Genomic DNA, 20,516 nt, shown 5'->3' on the forward strand with positions numbered 1-20,516 from the left:
CAAGCAGACATATAAAAGGTTTTGTTGTTTTTCTTTCTTTTTTGAGATAGCAGCCCAAACTGACCTTGAACTAGCAACACTCCTCCCTTAGCCTTCTGAGTCCTGGGATCACGGACCTGCCCGATGCCTAACTTGGCTGCAGCTCCTAACATTCCCTGAAGACAACTATCACTGTGTGGAGTGTTTTGAGAACCAAATACTATATGTTAAAGTCCTACCACCTAGTCTATAGTCAGTAACTGCTAGTTAGCATCCCCCTCTCACTGTCTCTTTAAAGGTATACAGAAGTGTCTTGATAAAAGGGAAAAGAAGAAATTCTGTCAGCAGTGAGAGCAGAAGCCATCAGAATTCTCCAACAGAACTAAACACAGACAGAGGTAAAGGAGGTGGATCTTTATGAACATCTAGTTTTGGGCCAAGAAGACTAAGAACTATGAAATATAGTAGTGTATTCTCAAACAATTTGCTGGAATAAATTTAGAGGCCAGTTCTTTAGTCCAGTGCTTTGAAATACAGATAGGAATGTTTCAGATAGGAATCTCCAGCCTGTATTCCAGAAAAAGCTTGCCTGTCAGACCTGTGCTATATAAATGTTGTTCCTAGTTGTTGACCTAAAGCTGTTAGTACAGGGTTCAGGTTTAAGAAACCTCTATGGTGCTTACTAATATAAAGTACTCAGTTAACCTGGGTACGGTTATGATAGTGGAATAGAGTTATTAGTATTTTGAGTTTTGCTTCTTGGTATGAAGAACATAGCTCAAGATCCAGGAGCAGTGGTCCATGCCTGTAATCTCATTGCTACCATGTCTAAGGCAGGAGGATTATGAGCTCTAGTCCTGCCTGGGGCTATAATGTGAGACTGTCTCTCATTGGATAATAATCACCACCATCACCAAGGGCTGAGGAGACAGGCCAGTCAGTAAAGTATGTACTACACAGCATGTGGATGTTTGATCCCTAGCCTCTACATAAGAATAGAGGCAAGCACTTTCAATCCTAGGTCTGGGAGGCAGAGACGGGGGCATCACTGAGGTGTGCTAGCTGGCCACCTAGTGTAATTGGTGTGCCTCAGGTCTCATTGAGAGACCTTCTCTTAAAAGCAAGGTAGATAGCTCCCAAGGAATGGTACCCAAGGTTGGCCTGTGGCCTCCATACAGATGTGTATCTTCATACACACGACACACACCAAACCTTGATGAATCCAAGTGCCTGCTTATCGCCACTGATGACAAGTACATATATATAGCCGTTTCCCCCTTTTCCTAGTGAGGTCTTTTTTCAGACTGTCCAGACCAGCACCCTTTGTTCTCTTGGCTGCAGCCAGTAGAGATTCCAGTCCAGTTATGAGGTCAAACAGCACGTTACCAGTTCCACAGCCCAGCAGTGCCCCTCCTACACCAACTCGACTCACAGGTGCCAACAGTGACATTGAAGAAGAGGAAAGAGGAGACCTCATTCAGTTCTACAACAACATCTACAGGAAACAAATCCAAGCATTTGCCATGAAGTACTCACAGGCAAACTCGCAGGTGAGTAGGTCAGGGCCCACTGAGTGCTGCTTCTGCTCTTGAGCAGAAGGAGTCATCTGAGGTTCTCCATCAGAAACTAGACTTACAAGTAATTCTTGAAATAAAACTAAGAAAGTCTCCAACACAAGTACCAAGGCACTAACCAACTCAACTTTCTCTGTATATTTGTCACCTCATACATTAAATGAGAATAGTAGTAGTTAATAGTTTATCTGACTGTTGTGAGAATTAAATGATGTAATGTATAAAAATGCTTCACAGAGAGGATGGCAGAAACTAAACACCCACAGTGTTAGCTGTCAGTGTGTCTCTATAGTTTCTTTGGTTGTTGCTGATCCATCACTGTTCAGCTTTCAAAAAGCTTCCAGTTGATTCTTCACTCAGTTGATGGCTTTTAATACAACCTGGCTAGGACAGCTTATTCTCAGAATTACTTGTTTTGTTTTCAACAGACGGACACTCCTCCCCTCTCTCCCTATCCATTTGTAAGAACAGGCTCCCCTCGCCGAGTACAGTTATCTCAAAGTCATCCTATCTACATTTCCCCACATAAAAACGAAGCGGTGCTTTCTCCCCGGGAGAGGATTTTTTACTACTTCAGCAACAGCCCATCTAAGGTAAGAAATAGAGTTAACTAACTCTAAAGTGCTTAGAGGCCAGGACTAGTTCTTGTGAGTAAGAACGTCCTGGAGCAGTGCAACCGTCAGACATCAGAAGGCTTAGGCCACACTGGGCAGAGCCCAGGACCCGCTGGGTTCTGAGGATGTCAGGGTTGGAAATAAAGTAGAGGAACTGTTTTTCTTGCCTCCTTAACAATCTGCACATTTTGAATACTGAGTTTTCTTTCATTGGTAAAATTTTATTTTTTCTGCTTCTGTTCAGAATAGAAACTTTGGTTTCTTAAACTGGTTACCAGGTTCTGTTTCTGCAGCTGTCACTTTCTGTCTTTTGGAAAAGTGGAGAGCTGAGTGTTAGACATATGTGGTAGCATCTGTTTCAGTCTGAGAGCAGGGAAACTTGAAGCTTAATGGTGATGAGTTATACAGTTCCTGCGATGTGGAGGTACAGCCAAGGAGCAGAGAAGGTGGAGAAGTGATGTCCTTAAGGCAAAGGCTATCTCACTGGAAGTGATGTAGACTCAGATGGGGACCGAAGCAGCTGTGGCAAGCCAAATGCAGCATGTGTCCTTTTTAACTGGGTTGTGCTTGGGGAACCATGTGACACAGGGTACGGTTGCGACTTACTGTGGTGCCTACACTGCCGACACTGGAGGTTACTTGGCTTGCTGCTGCTCATTGCTGACTGAGCCATCTCCCCAACCCTCTTACCTCTTTTGATTCCTGTACCCCTTTACCACCACAATCCATTTTTGGAATGTATTTGGTTAAAATTGCAAGTTTTATAGGAAATACTGTCCCAATTTTAGGAAACATCATCCCTCTGCAATTGCTTTTGGGATCAAATACTGACAATCTGTTCATAGGTTTTACAAACAACCCCATTAAGATCATCTGAATTTAGATGTAGAAAACTTATGCATTGCTTCAAATGTGAAGATACACTTTAAAGGTGACAATCCTGCTGGATGGCGGGGGCACACACCTTTAATCCCAGCACTCGTGGAGCAGAAGCAGGCAAATCTCTGAGTTTAAGGCCATCCTGGTCTACAGAGTGAGTTCCAAAATGGCAATCCAAATATCTAGCAGTTGATGAATAAAATATGTATGTATGTGACCAAAAAGTGACGTACTAGCACACACTTCTGTGTGGGTAACCCCTGTAGACACAACAGTGAGTGGGGTTAGTTATAAAAGACTTCACGTGATCTACCCAGGTAAGATGCACACAATGAGCAGATATTCAGAGGCAGAGAACAGATCAGTGGTTGCCTGGGAGAAAAGGAAGCATTTCTGCTAGTAGAAAAGATTGCTTTGAGAGCAATAAGGTTGATTGTACCAAGCAGCTATCATTGGAGTCACACACTTCAAATGTGAGCTGTATGGATGTAAATTTTATCTCAATAAGGCTGTTGTAAAGAACATGTTCAAAACACCATGCTAGCACCAAGCACAAAGAGAAGTACAGTAGCTATGCAACAAGAGAACTGGACTTCAGAGCAATGAGACCCAGAGATTCATTTCCTGGCTGGGAACAGCTCAGCAGTGAAGCATTTGCCGAGCATGTATGGGCTCTCTGCTCAGTTATGAGAGATGTGAGCTGTAAGGAGAGAAAACGCATTCATGGTGGAGAAATCAACACAACTGCTAGAACGGAGAGAGAAAATGAATAAAAGACAAAAAAGACAGGACAACAACCCACAGCGCCACCTGCAAGTGGGACATTTTTACAAAGGTAGATGGTTCTCTGGACTACACAGACATATCCTGCTAGGCAGGTACTTGTCCACTGAATTGCACCCCCACATATGTAATAAACTAAAGGATTCAAATAATGCAATTCTTTTTCTGGCCATGAATGCTATCTGGAAACCTCTAAAGTTTTGGAAGCTTAGTATCAGATTTCGTTGGGTCAAAAAGAGATCACAAGAGAAAGTGAAAGCATTTTATATTACTACTCTACAATGTTTAAATTGTAGGTGTCTTAGTCACTGTTCTATTGCTGTGAAAAAACACCATGACCAGTCAAAACCCCAACAGAATTATTTGTATAAAATAGCCTATGATTCAAAACTTTGTATAAACAGACAAAGAAACCAAATAATACAACTTAGAAAGAGTTGGGGGTTCACACCATCTGATTCTCAGGCTTAAAGGAGTGTTGCTCAAGTGCAAATTCAGAGGTCAGTACCACACACTGAAGCACACTGTGTGCACGGTGAACTGATTCTCTCAGAGGTGCTGTAGCAGTTGTAAAGAGTCATGTCGACAGATGGTACTGAACTGAGCAGCACCCTACGTGCTGTAACAGTCATAAATCATAGGCATGTCTTATGCCACATGTAAGACTTAATGCCAACAAATCACAGATATAAAACCAACAACTAAAAGCTTATAGAAGAAAATGAAGCCTTGATGAGCATGTGTTGTGGACAGATTTCTCAGATATAACATAAAAATCACAATCCAGAAAATAAGCTGTATTTCATTACAATTAAGAATTTGTGTTCTTTAAAACAATGTTAGAGGGGCTGGAGAGATGGCTCAGGCACCAAGAGCACAGACTGCTCTTGCAGAGGACCTGGGTTCAATTCCCAGCACCCACATGGCAGCTCGCAACTGTAACTCCTAAGATCTGACACAGACATACATGCAGGCAAAACACTAATACACATAAAAATAAAAATATAACAAAAAACCCCCAGTATTAGAATGAACAAAGAAGGCATAGGCTTGGAAAAAACCCCAAGACATCCCATTTCTGATAAAGGACTTGCATGTGCACAATACCTGCAGGATCTCCAACTCAGGGGAACAAACACCAGGTATAAGTCCAGGCAATGCTGTAGAGCCGCCAGGACCCACACTGCTAGACGGAGTGCCCAATGCTCTAGCCGCGCTCAAACACACCTGGCCAGTTCTTCTAAAGTTGAACATATTTGCACTTATACCAATCATCTTAGTCTTACATATTTAGTGAAGTGGAAATTAATGTTCACTCGAAACCATGAATGTTTACAGTAACTTCATTCCAAGTTATTAAAAGGCTCAAAATATCCAAAATGTCCTCGATCTGATTAATGGATAAGCAAACTTGCATTTTAGTGAATTATTACTTTAATAAAACAAACAAAAATTAAAAAACACAGCACTCAGGAATTTGGGGTAGAATGTTAAGTTTGAGACCAGGCCAGCCTGGTCTTCGTGGCAATGCCCTGCATCAAATCCCACCAAACTTTAAACTCTAAGGCCCACCAATCACCAAATCAAGCCAGAAGTACTGATAAACTTACTAGCATCCCTGAAGTCAGTGCATTCATGCACATGTGAAATGCACTAGGGCTAGCTGTCTTCTTAACACAGCATTCCAGAGAAAACTAGGGACAGGAAACTCAGTGAGCACTTGGGCTTCACAGAAGAGGGAAATTTGGAAAAAAAGGAAATGCATTATATTTTTGTTAAGGTTACACAACACCTGAGATTGTCCTCTGTCCACATAGCACTTGCATGTAGAGACACACATTATTAAGATTTGATGGAAAAGGATTCTCAATAGATGACAACTGAAACCAAGGAAAACTCTCACAAAGTAAGCAGTATGGATCTATAGCCAGCCTAACAAATAGTCACAGCACAAGGAGAAAAGAAAACCATCAAGCGTCACGATCAGTTCTCAAGTGCTCCTGCAAGGGCATATTCAGTGGAGCCACCAACTGCTCAACAACTGGTTATAATATTAGGCGACTAGGAAGAAACAATAACCAGTGTGGGATTAGCCATGATAGATGTACTCTGAAATACCATATAGACGTTAAAAAGATGAGGCAGAGCCACATATGCTGATATAGCAAACTCAGCAACCCCTCAATTCATATACATAGTCCCATAATATACTATCTTTAAAAAAATACCTCACTAATGCATATTTCTAAGGATAAGAGAAGCCTTAGAAAAAAGGCAGAGGATATACACAAAGCAGCCAGATATTCAGAGTGGAGCAATAGCAGTAGGTATCCCTGGGGACTGGGTGAGAAGAAACAAGTGTGGGGTGGCTGGTGACATGGCTTAGGACAGCACGGTGGAAGGAGGAAACTGTAGTATCCATAAGACACAATAAATAATAAAGAGGCTAGGAATATCCTATTTCCTGAGGGAATTCTAGGCTGAGACCGTGAGGGTCAGAGGGTGAAGGTACTTGCCTCACATACTGGTGACCTCGGCTTAGCATCTGGAAGCCGTGTAGAGAGAGAACTCCATCTGCCCTCCACATGGACAACTTGGCAAACCCCACCCCACCACACAAAGTGAAGATCTGAACTGTGAAAACCTATCCAGATCATGTAAATGGATTGTGTAGAAAATATATGTGCCACATGTACATAATGGTTATCTACAAAATATACTTTATAAATGTGCTGTCTTTATAAATGATAGCTATATGTACACTGAAGAGAAACAATTTATAATTTATGTAGCATTTAATCAACTACTGTGGTCAGTGAGCCAGCTAAGGAAACCCAGATAACAATGTGGACTCGACTTTTAGGAAGGCAGCGCGAGAAGAGAAAGGATGAAGAAAGCCTCTTCTATGACAGTTAAATTTTTGAAAATACATATGCTGGCAAACCCACTGATGATTGAACTGAAAACTTCAGAAGTTTATTTATGTCGGAGTAAAGAACTGAACTGATGGGGTAGCGTGGAGTGGTCGTGTCTACCCAGCATGCTGCAGGCCTTGGCTTAATCCCCAGAACCACAAAAAGATAAAAATAAGAAATATGTCTAGAATATACTTATTCTTTTGACTCTAGGTTTCATGTAGCCCAGGCTAGCCCCAACTTTGTTTTGTGGTTGAGGATGGAGGAATATCTGATCCTTCTGCTTCCATCCCTGGAGTGCTGATATTCCAGGTGTATACCACTATGTGCACTGTGCAGTGCTGGGAATTGAATAGATGGCTTTTTGCATGCTACCAATTTACGGTCTTGGCCTTAGGATATGCATTTTAAAATCTGGGGGATGAGAAGTGAGCAGAATTGTAAAGTAGGGAACTGTGAGGGTTCACTATCCCTGTCTACTCACCACTCTGGAATTCCTTAAACCATGTGTATTTTAATATTTTCAATATCCTTTCTTTTTTCTTTTTTCTTTTTTTTTAAAGACAGGGTTTTTCTGTGTTGCTCTGAATGTCTTGGAACTCCTTCTGTAGACCAGGCTGGCCTCGAACTTACAGATCTGCCTCCTGAGTGCTGGGATTAAAGTTGTGCACCACCACTGCCCCCTCAGTATCCTTTAAGATAAGAAACATGAATGAAAACTCAGCCAGCAAGGTACCTGAGGAGTACAGTGTCTGGGCAGACTCGGGCTCTGGAAACAGTGCTGATGGCACAGTCTGCCAGTGCCTTTCTTCACGGGGCTCGTCACTGAAGCCACGGAACATGACAAATAATTTTACTAACTTCTCAGTTCTCCTAAGAACATGTAACCAGTGCCTGGAAGCTGCCAATGCAGTCCGGTGATGAATGCCCTGCGGACCTACAGCTTATTTCTCCAGTGGGATTGTGAGTGAGGACTGTTAGAAATCAAGGTGCTCAGGCTATCTCATGCTATCTCAGATGCTGGAGCCACAGCGGCAGGAACATCACAAGGTCAAGTCTCGCTCGGGCTGCAGAGTTAAAAGCTGGTCTGGCTAACAGCTACGACTATCTCAGAGAGAAACAGACACTTGACATAGTGGCTCACACTTTTAATCCCAACACGCACGAGGCTGATGTAAGTGATGCTGTGACTTTGAGGCCACCTAGGGCTACAAAGTGTGTTCCAGGCTGGCCTGGGCTACAGTGGAGGGACTACAGCTTAAGACAAGGTCTTGCAATAACTCCAGCTGAGCTGGGCCTCAATCTGTAGTGAGTTGACTTTGAACCTTCTGCGGTCCTCTTGCTTCTGCCTCCCAAGTAGTGTGCCCACAGGAGTGAGCCACCAAACTTCCAAGTCACGCTGGTTTTTAGCTTGTGTGTGGAACTGTGGAGATGGCTCAGTGGGTGAGGGCACTTGTCACAAAAACCCCATATAAAGGTAAAAACTGACTCCACAGAGTTGTCCTCTGATTTCTGCACGTGTGTGCACACATACACTGACCTGCATACACACACACACACACACACACACATGCATGCACACATGCACACTGACCCCCATTCTCGTGCACATCTCAAAGTGGATGTATGATTAAACATGCATACTTGTGATGCAATAAAACTATCCATCACAACATGTTGAACGTGTGTATTATAGATGTGTGGATCACAATCACCAAGAAAGTTTGTAAAACACGGAAATGCTTTGCCCAACCCAGAGTCTCCAGTGTCCTGTCAGAATCTGCTCAGGGGTTTCTTTCTATAAAGGTGTTCAAATGCTTACATTTTAAATTTGTGACTCTTTAACTTCCTACTGAGGACTTCAAGTCTTTCTAACTGTTTTTCTCACCATAGAGACTAAGAGAAATTAACAGTATGATACGGACAGGAGAGACTCCAACTAAAAAGAGAGGGATTCTCTTGGTCGATGGAAGTGAATCACCTGCAAAAAGAATCTGCCCAGAAAACCATTCTGCTCTGTTACGTCGTCTCCAAGATGTAGCTAACGACCGAGGTTCACACTGAGGTTGGTGTGCAGGAGGAAACTGTCTACACATGAAGTGTCTGGCAGGACTTAATGCAGGACTATGGAACCTTGCTCCTTAATCCAGTGGCTGATTAGTGGCAGGTATAAAAGGGAAGCGCCTCTGACTTGGTGTGGCAGCAAATGCCTGCCATCCCATTGCCCAAGGGGTAGAGGGTAAGAGGACCAGGAGTTTATGGCTAACCTGAGCTACAGCATGTCTGGGGCCAACTTGGACTACATGTAACCCTTACTCAAAAACAAAAAAAGGAAGGGACATTTTGTAAGAAATCAGACTTATTCCAGTATCCTCAGAGTATTTTATTCATCCCAGTTGATTCTTCCTCTACCTAGAGCTTACCGTCAACACTGCTCAGAATCCAAACCTGGATTTTTTAACTCTAGTAAACTTTTACAAACACTGCAGAAAGCAGATCTTTAGAGGCCTTTGTAGGTAGAGGAACTGTATTTCTGCTTGTATATGGTTAGGTCCAACCACGTGTTTTAGGATCAAAACACCTGAGACATTTACAAACAGAACAGAGGGGACGGCCCTGACGTGGAAGTGTCCAGGCACTGGCCTAAGGCTCCTGATCCCTTCCCCAGTAGGTACGGTACAGTGTGAAAGTCGTGCAATGTCTGAATGAACCTGTGTAATTGGTGGCACTTTAGGGCTGTAAGATGCATAGCATTGTGACCCAGATTTCGCTGTATATTTATGATGGCACTTTCTACAGTGTGAAGTTTAGTAGGCACAAACCTTCTAGGCTTAGGCTAACAGCTAATATTTTCTTTAATGCTTTTCTTGAAGGACTGCTGATGTAGCTACACGTTCTGGGCGCGTGTAAAACTCTCCCATTTGTGGTAGTGGCATTACATAGGGATCATTTAGCTAAATAAAGATTTTTAAATCAAGTTGAATTGAAGTATTTGAAAAATTATGACTCCTTCCTTTTGGAAGTAGTTATCCCAAAGAAACTATGTTTGAGGGTATTCCTGGAAGTTAAAAAAATAGGTTGGAGAATTTAGGTTTTTATTAGTACATAGTACCATTTATACAAATTAGAAAATTATTTAACAGCTATTATTATCTACACATCTTTATTAATCATTATTGTCAAGTCATTTTTAAAGTTGGATTAATAATCCTAAGGAGAAAATTCAATTGTAAATTGGATCATTCTAAACCAAGTTACTAGGTAACTTCATGCTGCTAAAGCACCCAGCTGAGAGTCTACAGCCTTGCACTGCCCCCAGAGGAGTGCTGTGCAGAGTACTTAGAAACCCTTAGTACTGCTGCTGTAATTTTATATGAAAATATGTGTATTTTTCAATAAAGCACTTATAAATTAGCCTCTGTTTAGTTATATTGAAAAGGAGCAATACTTTCCTGCATAAATGACAATCAATCATTTATTGGTTTATTTCATCTCCACTAACACATCGGTCATTCACCATTTAAATACCTAACTTCATCAGAAACCGTTTGAACACTTTTTTCTTCTTCCTGCCATAAAAATACAGTAATTTGCCTTTAAAAAAAAAAAAAAAAAACTATGAACAAGCATCCTGGTTCTGCCTACTTTCCTAATGCTTCTGAGATAGATGTTTACAGCAAGTCAGCAGGCTGAAGCCGGGAAGCCAGTCTTCTACTTGAAAGTGCTACACTCTGGAGTCTGTTCTCTACACCCTTCTTCATGGCCTAACATTTATGTACAGCTGAAACTACCAACTCCAAACTATTACACAGTACTCATTTCTCTCTGTTCTGTTAGTTTAAGTAAACACAACTTACCTCTAACATATCCAGAAAAATACTTAAGCCTCAAGGTCCCCAACAATTTGGAGTACTGAACTAGATCCACCCTGACACTTCCGACAGAAGTAATGCTTTACTTAATGAGAGGTCTCCATAACCTGCTGTTAGAACCTATGCATACACAACACTGATAGCCAGTCACGGTTCACGCGGTTTACTCTTCAGGCAGTCCTTTGCCATTAGTCAGCTTTAACTAGGCCAGAGTCCAGCAGGAAAGTGCATGGTGCACCAGATCCACCATTTCTTAGGTTGCTACTGTTTTCTCTTCTTTACTGAAAGGCTGTACTGAGCCAGGCTTTACCCATGACAGGCCAGCAACATGAACACTTTTATTGTGCTGTTCGTCAGGCTGCTTCTAGGCACAATCAAAAACAGACATATAAAAAAAAAAGGACTGATGAGCAAGCTCAGAACCATACTGCTAGTTTCCCCAAGCTCTATGGAACGGTGGCCTCCAATGCACAGTTAAACTAGGACAGCCATATCAAAAACGGTTATGTACTTACTTTCTGAGTCAGCATCTTTTCTCTGGCCTCATCATGTACAGAAGGGTTCCATGGAGAAAAGCTTGAAGGGCAAAAAAAATATTAAAAATAGTTTATAGTTTTCTAAACATGTACAGCATTTATTTCTCAATAATTAAGATAAGTCTAATAACATTTAAGAAGGAAAAATATTTTAGGGTTTCTCTGTATAGCCCGGGCTGTCCTGGACCTTGCTCTTAGTTAAGACCAGGCTTAGCCTTAACTCTGGCCTGCCTCTGCCTCTCAAATGCTGAGATTAGGTGTATGCCTCCACCCCAAAGCCCTGGCTAAAAAGCAGTCTTTAATCAGTTGCTAGCATGTATACTGATATTATCTGATAATTACCTCATATAAACAGATTCATTCCTATAAACCTCATACCACCCCTGAAATATTATTTAAAGATGAAGAAAACAAAGCAGAGTGAAACCAAGTAATAGCTTTGGATTACCAAAGCGTAAGTACAAATGCCAAGCGGAGCCTGTAAGCATCACACAGCATGCTTCCACCCATGTCCACAAAAGCTACAGGGGCCTCCATTCTTCTACCTGTTCTTCACCTCAGCTGTCCAGTGTCAGGGGAGAACTAGCTCAGTACAGGTCTCTTTCTGAACACGTTAGAGGTAAGTGCAGTTTACTTAGAGCAGAGCAGAGAGAAATGAGTCTGAAGTTGGTGGTCTGAGCTCTACTTAGATGGGCCATGAAGAAGTGTGTGGAAAGTAGCTACACTGCCTTCTGAAAACTCCTCACATGGAAAGATGAAAAGCACTTGACAGGTTCTCAGGAAACCAGAGTCACTAAATATATCATTACTGACGGTGTGTAAGCCATGCAAAGCGTTTGGTTTAAGGTCAAGAGCCCGAGTGGCATCAGGAGTTGAGCTGACACAAAGTGAAGAGCTCCGGGCTACCACATGTTCCTCTGCAGCCTTACTCTGAGCTCGTCTGGAAAATGGAGCTACAAAGGACATAAGCACTTACCTAATGGCATAGGGGTCTTCTATCTTCGGCTGGTCAAACAGACGAGCAGTACATACTTTAACACTGTCGACCACTTTACTTTTAAAAAGCTGAATGTCTTTCTCATACCTGTGTTAAAAGTTTTAAAAATTTACCAATTTATCTTAAATGTATTTGTTATTTAAATAGATTTGTTATCTTAAATACTAAGTTTAAGTTTATCCTAAGTATCAAAGGAAAGGTCACATACAGCACTGCGGCCTCTGGGTTTAGGGGGCTCGTCGTGTCGATCTTGTAGAAGACTCTCCTTGCATACATTAACACCTGCCATATATGATTATGGTTCCGCCTGCAGGGAGAGCAGCGTGATTACTGTGGCTTGTTCCCACGGCCATGCTGCTACAAGAAACACGATACACTAACCTCCACTTTGCGAATGCTCTTTTCACATCCAGCTCACCGGAGGTGGGATCAACTAGTGGGTGAAAGACGGGAATATCAAACAGCAAGCGCTGGAGGAAAAGGAGAGACTTCAGTGAGTGACATCATGCCGCTGGTCAGATCAGGCCCACGAGGGGCCATTAACTGTTACCATTTTCCTGCAGTGGGGGAGATACCACTCTCCTACTCGGCAGCATGGCCATTACCAGCTATACAGTGAATGGTGCAGCACGGCCCCCAACCTCACACACTCACCCTGAGCAGAGAGAAAGGGTGAAGCTGCAGGAGAGGTGGCATGACCAGAGGTAACAAAGCACCAACCCCACTGTTGGTTGTGGGAGACATACATTTGAGGAGACTGAGATCATTACAAGATTTACAGTCAGGAGAAGAATCAAGAAATCTGTAAGTCTTGCTTTCCCCTCAGTGAGTGAAGCTCTGCACAGGCTCAGGGGCAGTGCTACTTACTGGACAGTCGCCATCTGGATAGTTATCAGGAATATACACGGTAAACTTGAATACGCCGTCCTGATAGAGCCCGTGCCGTATAAATATTACTCCAAACCATACTGCAGGAGAACACAAACATGCTCAAGTCCATCTGGGTCAGAGGACCTCACACACTGTGAAAACCTCAAATCCACATCTTACCTAATGCAGAGCGATAAGATGGCTGTACGTAGACTCCTGGCAGCTTCTGCTTCACTACCAACGTACTAAAACAAGAGCAGTAGAATAATCAGCTTGTGTAGATGCCAGTGGCTCGTGTAAGTCAGGCCATCCCACATTTTCTGAGACAAGGCAGCATGCCTCATGTGGTGCCCAAACTATACAAACAGATTCATTCTAGTCTTGCACCTGAACATCTCCTAAACCATCACCCTCTTACTTTGAAAACAATCCACAGAGAAATTTAGGCCAATACAGGATTCTAGATTGAGAAAGGCAAATAGGGACAAAGAATCAAGTTTTACTCTCAGAAACAGATCCTTTTGGATACAAAGCTGAGGTAAACGAGCTGATATGGTAGCCCTCCACATTTAGTCCCAGCACTGTGGGGGCAGAATGGGTAGATCTCTGGAAGTCAAGTCTAGAGTCAAGTCTCTACACAGTGAGCCCCTGTCTCAAAAACAAACACACATACATACAACAACAAAAACAAAAAAACCCGCAATAAGATTGAAATAAATATATTTGTATAATTATTGCTTTTATCATAAACTAAGGAGTTCAAACATTCAAAAACTGAGTTTTTTACTATTAAAAATGTGGTATTTTCTTTTTGGGCTTTTTGGGCATACTCCCATTTGCACTACTAAATTCAAAGCGCCCTGTTTTCAACTGCAATCATAAGTACTAAGAGTCCAGAGTTACCATCACTTAGCTGTCTGTGAGTTGGCCTCTCTGGGTCACGTGGCAAGACAGGCTTTAGGTGTAGTGTTGCTTGTGGAGGTAAGTATCATTTTGAACTTCCAAACAATCCTGACCTCAGTCAGACTCTCTGGGCCTTGCTAGAGAAGGTGAATGCTGACACAAGGCAAGACCAAATGTCATGGCAAAAAGATGCTGCTGTTGTCTGGAACCCCGTTACACACTTGCCACCATTTTGGTTGGGCCCCAGTGATCTGACCCTGAAAAGGACAGTACTGACCAAGGTACATTTACATGCACATCCTGAAATGTATGAATAAACAGTTTATGGGGCTTTTTAAAAGATTTTATTTTTGTTTTTTGAGACAAGGTTTTTTTGTTAACCCTAGCTGTCCTGGAACTCACTTTTTAATCCAGGCTGGCCTCTGTCTCTACCTCCAAGTACTGGAACTACAGGTGTGTGCAGCCACACCTGGTATGATTTATTTTTATATGAGCATTTGCCTGCCATGTATGTAAAGGCACCATGTAAGTCCCTCATCCCCACAGAGACCAGAAGGGGACATCGGGTCCTCTGGGACTGTGGTAACGAATAGCTGTGAGCTACCTTGTGGGCACTGGAAACTGAACCACGGCTGTTTGCAGGTGTCCAGTGCTCCTGGCTGCTAAGCTATCTCTCCAGCCCAAGCCTGTTTATTACCTAAGTGCCTCACATTTATTTCTCAGCCCTTCCTAAGTTACTTGTGTGACCCAGGCTGATCCTACTGCAACTATGACAGGCAGATTGCCACCTTTAAGTCCCTGAGATTTGGAGTACAGAACCATGGCTAGCAGATAGAGCTACCCACAGAGACAATGCTTGTCGGAAAAGGCAGTTTGTATTTAATACAGCCAGCTTTCAGTCACCACAATAGGAGCCCGTCTACCTCACTCTCAGCCTCAAAACACAAGGCAGCCATTATAGAGTGAAGAGACCACTGCTACACTACACTGAGGCCTCATTCCCTCTGACCCTGGGAGGAACAACAGAGAAACTTAAAGATTATAGAAATTAAGAATTCCCCAATGTTCTGTCCCTTTAACGAATGATCAGAACGACATGGTACTTGAACCTTGCTCCGTGTCGAGCAGTGTCTCATCACTACTAACATAGTGTGCAGTCTCTGTCCTCTTAGCTTCACTGCAAGGGTGAGCTTGTGACAAGGGTGAGCTTGTGACAAGTCATGCAGGTCAACCTGCCATTCCTGAGAAGGGACCTTTGAGGGTTGTACCAAGTCTTCTAATTACAGACCTTCTGACATATAAAACAACAATACAAAATTATAAGTATTTTTCTGAGGACTGGCCAAGATAGCTCAAGGGGGTAAAGGTACCTGCCGCCAAACCACGATGACCTGAGTTTAATTCCTGGAACCCACATGGTAAAAGACAAAACTACAAGATGTCCTTTAACCAAACCCCACCTGTGCCATGGGCTCCCTCCTCCCACCAAATACACAAATTAGATAAAATGTAATTTAAAGGGAAAATGTTAAGCACTCTTAAATTTTCTCTTCCAAGTCAATGTTTCTAGTTCCGTCACCTGCTGATGGCCGCTCCCTGACCCTTCTCTAATGGAATCCTCCCATCGGTCAGGGTGTTTCCTAAAATGTGAGAGTCAACATGGAGCCCACATTCCCCAGTGGGTGTGACCCAAGAGGCTGCCACCCAGCCACTGCCCACTTACTATAGGAAGCTCTTTCAGTCGAACGCCTCACAGAAGGGAAGACTGAAATTAAGCTACCAGAGTCCTGATCAATTGTGTGTTCTCAAAAGTCCTGCCTTCCTTACTGTTCTCTAAAGCGGAGTAACCTGGGAACAAGTCTGAGCTGTAAGAGTAATTCACCAGTCAATCAGGAGACATGACTTCATTCTTAACTTTCGGGGATACCATTCATAACTGACCAGTCATCTGTGAAGGACTCACAATTCTGCAAGAAGCGAATATTCTAGGTAGAAGGGTCCGTAAGAGGCATGGGTGCCATTTGTTGACTGCGCTGCTGGGGCAGGAGATGTAGGCTTCGATATGGGGAGAGCATTTTTGGGAATAGAAGGTAGCTGTTTTTTGGGTGCACTTCGTGGAGGACTGGTTTTCACATCCCCTGCTAATGTCTTCTCTTCACCTTCAGCTCGCTGTTCAAGATGAAATTGTGAGAGCATTTATGGCAACTCTGAAAACAGAGCACAGTGTTAGCTCCGTCCTAGCTTCTAAGTTAGAGTTACTGTTTACACAGAAATTCTCATACCATGATTAAGATGCCTTCAAATCCCTTGAAAAGGCAAGTCAGAGAAGGAGCAAACAAGACTAAACAGGACTAAAGCAGTAAAAATCCCACTAGCTGCATCCCGTAAGAATAGTGCAGTCAAGCCTTTCACAAGCAACTGAAGCAGGAAAGCCATTAACTAGACCAGATACTATACTACATGCAGATACTATAGAAAGCTGGGCTGTGGAGGTCAAAGTAAGTAGGACAGATGACTGAAATTAGTGGCCCCGGTGTGAGCACCTGCTTAGGTCACATGTGATCCTACTGTTTGCACACCAGCGACTCTAGCATGCACTGCCATCCTTAGTCAGAGAGCTCAGAATGACCAGAGAACTAGCATCTCACTGGTGCTTCCCAACCCCGAGTACAACAAAGGCTATTTCATTTGTTATATAAAAACTCTATTATGTGCATAGGGAAAAGGTAATAATGTCATTGGCCTACAGGGGGAACTGAGCTTTTAAATTACTACTTGTATATTTTAAGCTTTCCTGAGAGAAAAATGTATTTTTTTTCTTTAAAGTTTTTTGTAATTATATTATTTCTTTGAGGCCATGGCACACATACAGAAGTCAGAGGACAAACTCAGACTTGGTAGCAAGTGCCTTTGGCCACTGAGCTGTTTTGCCAGCCCACATATCTGAGTGTGCGTGTGTGTGCGTGCATGTGTACGTGTGTGTGTACGTGTGTGTGTGCATGTGTGTGTGCGTGTGTGTACGTGTGTGTGCATGTGTGTGTGTGTGCGTATTTAAAACTGCATGATAGCTCACATTTATAATCCCAACACTCAGTAGGCTAAGGCAAGAAGATTGCTATTTGAGGCAACCTAGACAACAGAATACTAGGCTAGCCTGGGATATATAGCAAGACTTGATCTCTAAAAAGTAAAGAAAGACATTTAAATTTAATTCTACCAACTCTTAGTTGACTTGACAAGTTTCAGTAAAGGTTCAGAATGTGTCACAAATTTCATCATGCATAATACAATCTAAATGAAATGATCTTAGCATAACAGTGATCATCAGAACTTTTGATGTGAACTCTCAGCCTAAGAAACCAAATTTACTGAACAGAGTGATTTCTCAAAAATGAAGCCGGGTAACTTGTCTGCTAAAGCTCACAGATGTCTTTGGTATGGGTTGCTGGCCTCCTTGTCGATCAGAGCTGCTGGCTGGGGACTATACCTACTTTGCGCACAGAGCCTGCAGACATGCTCCACAAAGGGTTCATAACGTAGACTCCAAACAGAAAACTTCAGTGCTGTGTCATCAAACTCTTCTGTCCTCAGCATTCACGCTGCCTTGAAACAAATGGGAGAAATGATGCAAATATACCAACCAACAGTTAGGACAGAGCCGACAACCAGGGCACATCATGCCAAGCAGTCCTCAAGTTAAGAGGGCTAAGAATGTCATCAGAGAGCTCTGAGAATTGTCCCTTCTCCACACCCTTCCACTGCAGACCCTAAATGCTTCTCACAACAAAAGAGTGTACATACATAGCCAAGCAGGCTAAGCCCTGTACTTGAGAGGCTGAGGCAGGAGGATACAGAGTTTTAGGCCAGATTGGATTACATAGTGATAACCTACTGATACAAAAACAAACAAAATCATCGTCTGAGTACCAGGTTCCTGACCAGCACTTAGAATAGGAAGAAGGTCAAGCTTTGCTTTACAACGCAGCCATCGCTCCAATAGCACAACATGGCTCCTATAGGCACCTGACTAATGGGAAGTCAGCATGCACTCTGACACCTACTCAAGGTCTATCCCTGTTCCCACTGTCACCATGAGTGACTAGGAATGTCCTGAATGACTTGTCTCAAGCACAAGACTAATAGCCAATGAGGCAAGAAAAAACATGAGCCCAGTGATAGTGTCACACTCCTTTAATCCCAACAGATGGATCTCTCAGTTCAAGGCCAGCCTGGTCTACAGATTTGAGTTTCAGAACGGCCAAGGCTACACAGAGAAACCCTGTCTCTGGAACAAAGGATAAAAAAATGAGTTTACCTGTATCAGGAAAGGAGGGCCGAGTCCTGTCCCCACTACCCCAAGAATCTGCCCTTTAAAGAAAAGAAAAACAAACAAACAAACAAACAAACAACAAAAAAATCCCCAATATGTGGTCCAAGTTAGTCAGGAATTCAGGATACAACCCAGACTGGCCTCAAACTCCCAATCTTCCTTAAACTACCGGGAATACAGGTAACAGGCATTCCTAGCAAAAGGAGGTTTGTTTAAAGCACTAAAAATCCAGTATAAAATTCTGCAGTATTAGGCACCTCAGGAATTTCAAATGTGTACATTCATGGAGGGTTCAAAGGAGAGAAGTTTCAGGTAGTGGATAAGAAACCAGTTTTCAAAAATCACAAGGTCAGTGGGTGACTTAGTAAATATGCAAAGACAAAAAAGTAGCCAGCCCAGCTATATATATGACTGTCTCCCCAGTCTGCTGAGTTTAAAAGGATGGTGGTGTCTTATTTGTATCCCTGAAAAGCTGAAGGTGAAAAGGGCCAACACTCACATTTCTAAGAAGCAATGCTATACTAGTATCTCTAATCAGCAGTGACTTGTGCTCTCTGGTGTGCATACAGCATCCATGGGGGGGTACCAGCCAGTGCCTATAACTGCTGCTGTGCTTTCCAGGAGACGGTGTCACCCAGTAATTAAACCAGAGGACAGGGATCCCACTTTTCCCAATAACTTGCTGACTTGCAGCCAGGTAAGACTTTGCAAACCTGCTTTTAAAGGTGGCTGACACAGGGAGAGATATGTTCCTGTTTGGCTCAAATGAAAGCCATTTATTTTTCTTCAGGGCTAGTAACCCACTGCCGAGACACACATGTTTTATCCAGGTTGTTCTTCACCTTTTGAGAGGCGTGGCCGTTTCCTATTTGTAAATGTACTGGCACTGCATACTTTTCGTGTCTTTTGCCTTTAAAAATTCAGTCCATGACCCTCAGTTCCTCTAAAAGGTACCATGTGCCATCCTTCACAGCGGTATTTTTAACTAAATGGTTCCAATAGCAACATAAGCACAAGGAACTGTAGCCAACTTTTCAGAAACTATAGTTTGCTAGATGAGCAATCTACCATAGGTATAGCATGACATCTTCCAATAGTAATGACACATGTAAAAAAACAAAACAAACAAACAAACAAACAAAAAAAAACAGGCTCCATCCTTATTCGCAAAAAATACCACCAGACTTCCTGCTCCTCTGACTCTCAAGAATAAAAAATGATTGCATGCATTTACACTGCACAGCCGAGCGAAGTCTGCATCTTCACCTATGCGACGGTGAGTATACCGCAGAGGGCCAATGAGACCTCTGTGACACAGAGCTAACATAGGCACCAACTAATGTATCACCCCCAAAAGGGTTTACAAAATCCCACATTAGGAGGCCACCAGACAGGACCGAGGAAAAGTAAACAGCCCGGGCCTAGGGACAGCCCGGCTGGGCAGCTAGCTGGGCCGGGCACCCTCGCCCGGGGCACAATCCCGTCTCGGAGCATGTAGAGAATCTGGACAAACCTGTCCCGAGGTGATGCAAGGCTGGTGCCCGGCCCTAGCCTCGAAGCTAGTTGAGGGCCGGCTGGGCCCGCGAGTCTGCAGCCGAGGCCGAGAGCCTGGGGCTTCATGTCAGCCCCTCGCCAGACTGACGGGACCCAGCGCGGGAGGGGCGGCCGGACCTGAGCGCCACCGAACCTGCCTCCCTCTTCCTCCGAGGCGGAGCAGCAGGTGCCTGCAGCGCACAGGTGCGGCCCCGCCCCCGTGTCCCCGCGCGGCCGCCGTCGCCCCGGCCCTCTGCGCACCGCAGGGAACCGAATGCCGGGCCAGGGACACAAGCCCTCGGCCCTGACGACTCGGTAGTCACCAGCCCAGAGGTAGGACGCTTACCTGAACGCCCTCGGTGCGGAGCACTGGGGGCTGAGCGCCACCACCGGCCAACAGCATCTCCGGCTGTGGTGCAGCCCGGCCCCTGCCGCTCCTCTCCCGCAGAGCCCCGCCCCGCCCCGCCCTCGGCGAGACACGCCCTAGACACGCCCCAGTCTGGGCGCTTCCGCTCGGACACCCATGCCGAGTGGCTCTCTCGCCGTCCATCAAGGACGTACTTCCGGGAGGTGCTGGGGGTTGGCACTGGGTCCTGCCAATCAAGTTACCGCCGCTCGGGTGGGGCCGGGCTCGTCCCTCCCCTTACGTAATAGCGCCCAAGACGAGCTGTCAATCTAAGAAGCTTCAATCCCTGGGGAGGCTGGGACGGAAACAAACAGGCACCCGGCCG

At 43.9% G+C, this 20,516-nt stretch overlaps 2 protein-coding genes across 14 annotated transcripts in view; one reads left to right on the plus strand and one right to left on the minus strand.

The window, feature by feature from the left end:
• Window positions 1–10,158, plus strand: part of Rbl2 (RB transcriptional corepressor like 2) — a 53,447-nt gene extending 43,289 nt beyond the window's left edge. The window contains exons 19-22 of one of the 3 annotated variants that reach the window (XM_076915607.1): window positions 278–377; window positions 1,321–1,529; window positions 1,982–2,146; window positions 7,308–7,492. In XM_076915607.1, coding sequence (XP_076771722.1) covers window positions 278–377; window positions 1,321–1,529; window positions 1,982–2,146; window positions 7,308–7,355 — 522 coding nt within the window. In that variant the 3' untranslated portion in view covers window positions 7,356–7,492. Of the gene's footprint in view, window positions 1–277; window positions 378–1,320; window positions 1,530–1,981; window positions 2,147–6,692; window positions 6,967–7,307; window positions 7,493–8,637 lie in introns of those variants that run through there. The other 2 variants (XM_076915606.1, XM_034522895.2) reach the window with 2 other exon arrangements.
• Window positions 10,159–10,201: 43 nt separating this feature from the next.
• On the minus strand, window positions 10,202–20,276 carry Aktip (AKT interacting protein). 11 transcript variants are annotated; one of them, XM_076915610.1, is made up of 11 exons: window positions 20,132–20,244; window positions 18,238–18,290; window positions 17,414–17,521; window positions 15,886–16,091; window positions 13,200–13,264; window positions 13,017–13,117; window positions 12,531–12,619; window positions 12,358–12,456; window positions 12,129–12,236; window positions 11,132–11,192; window positions 10,202–10,980 (listed from the first exon to the last, which is right to left on the minus strand). In XM_076915610.1, exons 3-11 carry the CDS (start codon window positions 17,453–17,455, stop codon window positions 10,870–10,872), a joined length of 882 nt encoding a protein of 293 aa, XP_076771725.1. In that variant the 5' UTR covers window positions 17,456–17,521; window positions 18,238–18,290; window positions 20,132–20,244; the 3' UTR covers window positions 10,202–10,869. The 11 variants fall into 11 exon arrangements, with proteins under 11 accessions (XP_076771725.1, XP_076771728.1, XP_076771724.1 ...); XM_076915613.1 differs by having other exon boundaries at window positions 10,202–10,977; window positions 17,414–17,525; XM_076915609.1 differs by having other exon boundaries at window positions 17,414–17,525.
• Between the last annotated feature and the right edge of the window lie 240 nt (window positions 20,277–20,516).

Source organism: Arvicanthis niloticus, chromosome 18 (genome assembly GCF_011762505.2).
Source record: "Arvicanthis niloticus isolate mArvNil1 chromosome 18, mArvNil1.pat.X, whole genome shotgun sequence".
Taxonomy (NCBI): domain Eukaryota; kingdom Metazoa; phylum Chordata; class Mammalia; order Rodentia; family Muridae; genus Arvicanthis; species Arvicanthis niloticus.

Bases quoted from the DNA above. Each gene is read 5' to 3' on its own strand.
- Aktip (XM_034522897.2), bottom strand. From the start codon at position 17,455: ATGAACCCTTTGTGGAGCATGTCTGCAGGCTCTGTGCGCAAA. The intron at 16,092-17,413 runs GTAGGTATAGTC...CATCTTGAACAG, and splicing joins CTGCAGGCTCTGTGCGCAAA to CGAGCTGAAGGTGAAGAGAA. The intron at 12,237-12,357 runs GTATGTGACCTT...CTTTTAACACAG, and splicing joins AACCCAGAGGCCGCAGTGCT to GTATGAGAAAGACATTCAGC.